Source organism: Myotis davidii, unplaced genomic scaffold (genome assembly GCF_000327345.1).
Source record: "Myotis davidii unplaced genomic scaffold, ASM32734v1 scaffold901, whole genome shotgun sequence".
Taxonomy (NCBI): Eukaryota; Metazoa; Chordata; class Mammalia; order Chiroptera; family Vespertilionidae; genus Myotis; species Myotis davidii.
The window spans coordinates 299,571-301,969 of NW_006291427.1; the positions used below are offsets into that span (position 1 = coordinate 299,571).

At 53.5% G+C, this 2,399-nt stretch overlaps 2 protein-coding genes across 2 annotated transcripts in view; both read right to left on the reverse strand.

Moving 5' to 3' along the window:
* The window catches only part of GAL3ST4 (galactose-3-O-sulfotransferase 4), a 5,625-nt gene extending 4,695 nt beyond the window's left edge, over positions 1–930 (reverse strand). Inside the window, exon 1 of the mRNA XM_006764669.2 lies at positions 853–930. The gene's annotated coding sequence lies outside the window, so the exon portion shown is untranslated. The remainder of the gene's footprint in view (positions 1–852) is intronic.
* A 699-nt stretch (positions 931–1,629) lies between these two features.
* Positions 1,630–2,399, reverse strand: part of GPC2 (glypican 2) — a 6,065-nt gene continuing 5,295 nt past the window's right edge. Inside the window, exon 9 of the mRNA XM_006764708.2 lies at positions 1,630–2,397. Coding sequence (XP_006764771.1) covers positions 2,165–2,397 — 233 coding nt within the window. The 3' untranslated portion in view covers positions 1,630–2,164. The remainder of the gene's footprint in view (positions 2,398–2,399) is intronic.

Here is a 2,399-nt window from a genome sequence, read left to right on the forward strand (position 1 = left end):
TGAAAGAGAGACCCTGCAAGAAAGATCAGACCAATCTGTTCAGGACAGTGAGGTGGCCATTGCCAGGCCCTGGCTCCCTCCTGAGCTTCTGTCGGGATGAAGAGTCCCATTTGGAGGCTGAGAGGGAAAGGCATAAGGAGGGAATGTGGGTCAGGCAGATGAACCCAGAGAGGTGAGGCCACAGCAGTGACTTTGTAATGAGTAAGAGTCAGTCATCTGGTCTAAATTCAAGCATCTCTTTTCCCTCTCAGCACAGGGCCCACCCCAGTGTGGGAGGGGCTGGGGGAGATGTAGGGTTATTTACAAAATCCAGATCCCAAGACACCCCCGATACACACACACAACCCACCCCATTCCCACTTTTCAACCTCATCGGTGCACCCAGAGGAGACTGAGAGGGTGGGGCTGGAGAAAGAGATAAAGATACTGATAGGCGAGCATTCAGTTTGGAATTGCTTCCCAGGCCCCAGTTCCCTAATCAGCTGGGAGTCTGACCCACCCCTTCAGATTACAAGCCACAACCACGGGCCACAGCCCTTCCAACAAGCCCGGACAGCCCCTTCCAGGACAGGCAGGAGTAACTCCAGACAGAGAAACCCATATTTGCTACTTAAAGACCTGCCCCCTCTGGCATCCTTCCCGCAACACAGCCCCCAGGATCTAGCCTTGCACTAGGTTTGTGTGTCCAGATTCCTTCTATCCCTTCCACCCACCCCTGTCTCCTCCTATTACCCTCAATTCCAGCCCTCTGTCCCCTGCAGCTTTGGTGATAACCCCCCTCCCCCAAGGCTCCTCCCATAAATCCTGGAGTCCTTCCCCTGGCTGCAGCCTCGATGTCACTTGCCCACTCACCAAGCCTCCTGAGGAGCAGCAGGGTAATCAGGATCTGGCCTTCCCCAGCCACCGCCCCGGCTCCTCACTCGGCTAAACTTTCCCCATAAACTTTCTCAGCGCCCAGGCTCCGCCCCTCTCCCTCCCTTTGTCTGGCCAGTCCCAGCAGCTGCTTCAACTTTGATCAAGTCTCTGGGTCTCTCCCTCCCTGCATCTTTTTTTTTTTTTTTCTTTTTGGGTCAGGGCACATAGCCTGCCCTTGGAAGACACCATTTCTGCCCTCCTTTCACACTTAAGAATCACTTATACCTTTTCTTTCTCTGCTTTCTGCAGAACAAACTACTCATTCAGGAGACAGAAAGGAGAAAGTAACAGACAAGAGCTGAAAGCAGACATTGGCAAGAACTTGTGACAAGGCAGCCAGAGGCTGACGCGGGCAGAGAACAGGAGCCCCGTTCTGAAGGCAGGGGGCAGCCGTGTGGTCTATTAATGATGCTTCGTTTTCCAGGAATTTTGCCCGTAACGAGGTGCTTCCTCACACAGCTCCTATCTGGTCCTCACGTTCCTCCCCATCTTACAAAGGAAGGTTCTCAGATGCAGAGGGTGAAGCACTTGCCCAAATTCAGTACGGGGAGGGGATCCAAGAGAGGCGAGAACAAGCAGAAACGAGCCCTTAGAGAGGCTCTGGCGCCTCTGCAGGGAGCCAGGGCTCAGGGAGGGCGGCTGAAGTTACAGAGAGTCACACTCAGGGTCCAATAAATTAGTTGTTTATTTGTAAAATGCAAAACTTGTGAAGGATGTGGATGGCAGAGGTCATGATTTTTTTTTTTTTTTTTTGCGTTTTAGTTTAAGAAATTGGTACTGAAAAAAACACATAGACCCAAGGACCAGAGATCCTGATACACACACCCAAGTTCCCTGCCCTGCGCCCTATCAGCACCCAGCTTTGTCCATTCCACAGACCAGGTGAACCCACCACTCCCCACTTCCAACTTCCTTCAAACCCTACACCCCAACCATCACTCTAAAAATCTTCCCTTTCTCCTCCTTGGGGCTGACCACCAGAGCCCAAACTTAGAGGCTCAGTTGGAGAGACCACAGCCTAAATAAATACCCCCCCGCCTCCCGAACCGGATACCAAACGAAAAAATAAATATGTGAACACCCACCCAATCCCAATGGGAATCTCCTGGATTTGGGGCCCTAGCCATTCACCCAAAAAGTCCCTTCTCAACCCTCTCTGCAGCCCCCTTCAACTCCTCCCCAGATCCAGCTGAGAGGGGAGGAGAGAAAGGGCCATGAACCCCTCTGATGCCAGGGCACCCTTCCCGTGTTATCGAGGTCCAAGCAGGGCCAGGGCTGAGAGGAAGAGAATGAGAACGGGTTGGGTGTGAAAACCAACAGATGTCCCCCCAGTCCTGCTCCTGCCCTGGTTTTGGCGGACGATGAAACCTCCTTTGCGGCCAGGAGGCCGGGGAGGCCGGGCTGGGGGGCCCACAGCTGCTGCCCCGGCCATCCAGTCATCTGCATAGTGCGGACCTTCTCCAGAGCCACTTGCATCCTCATCT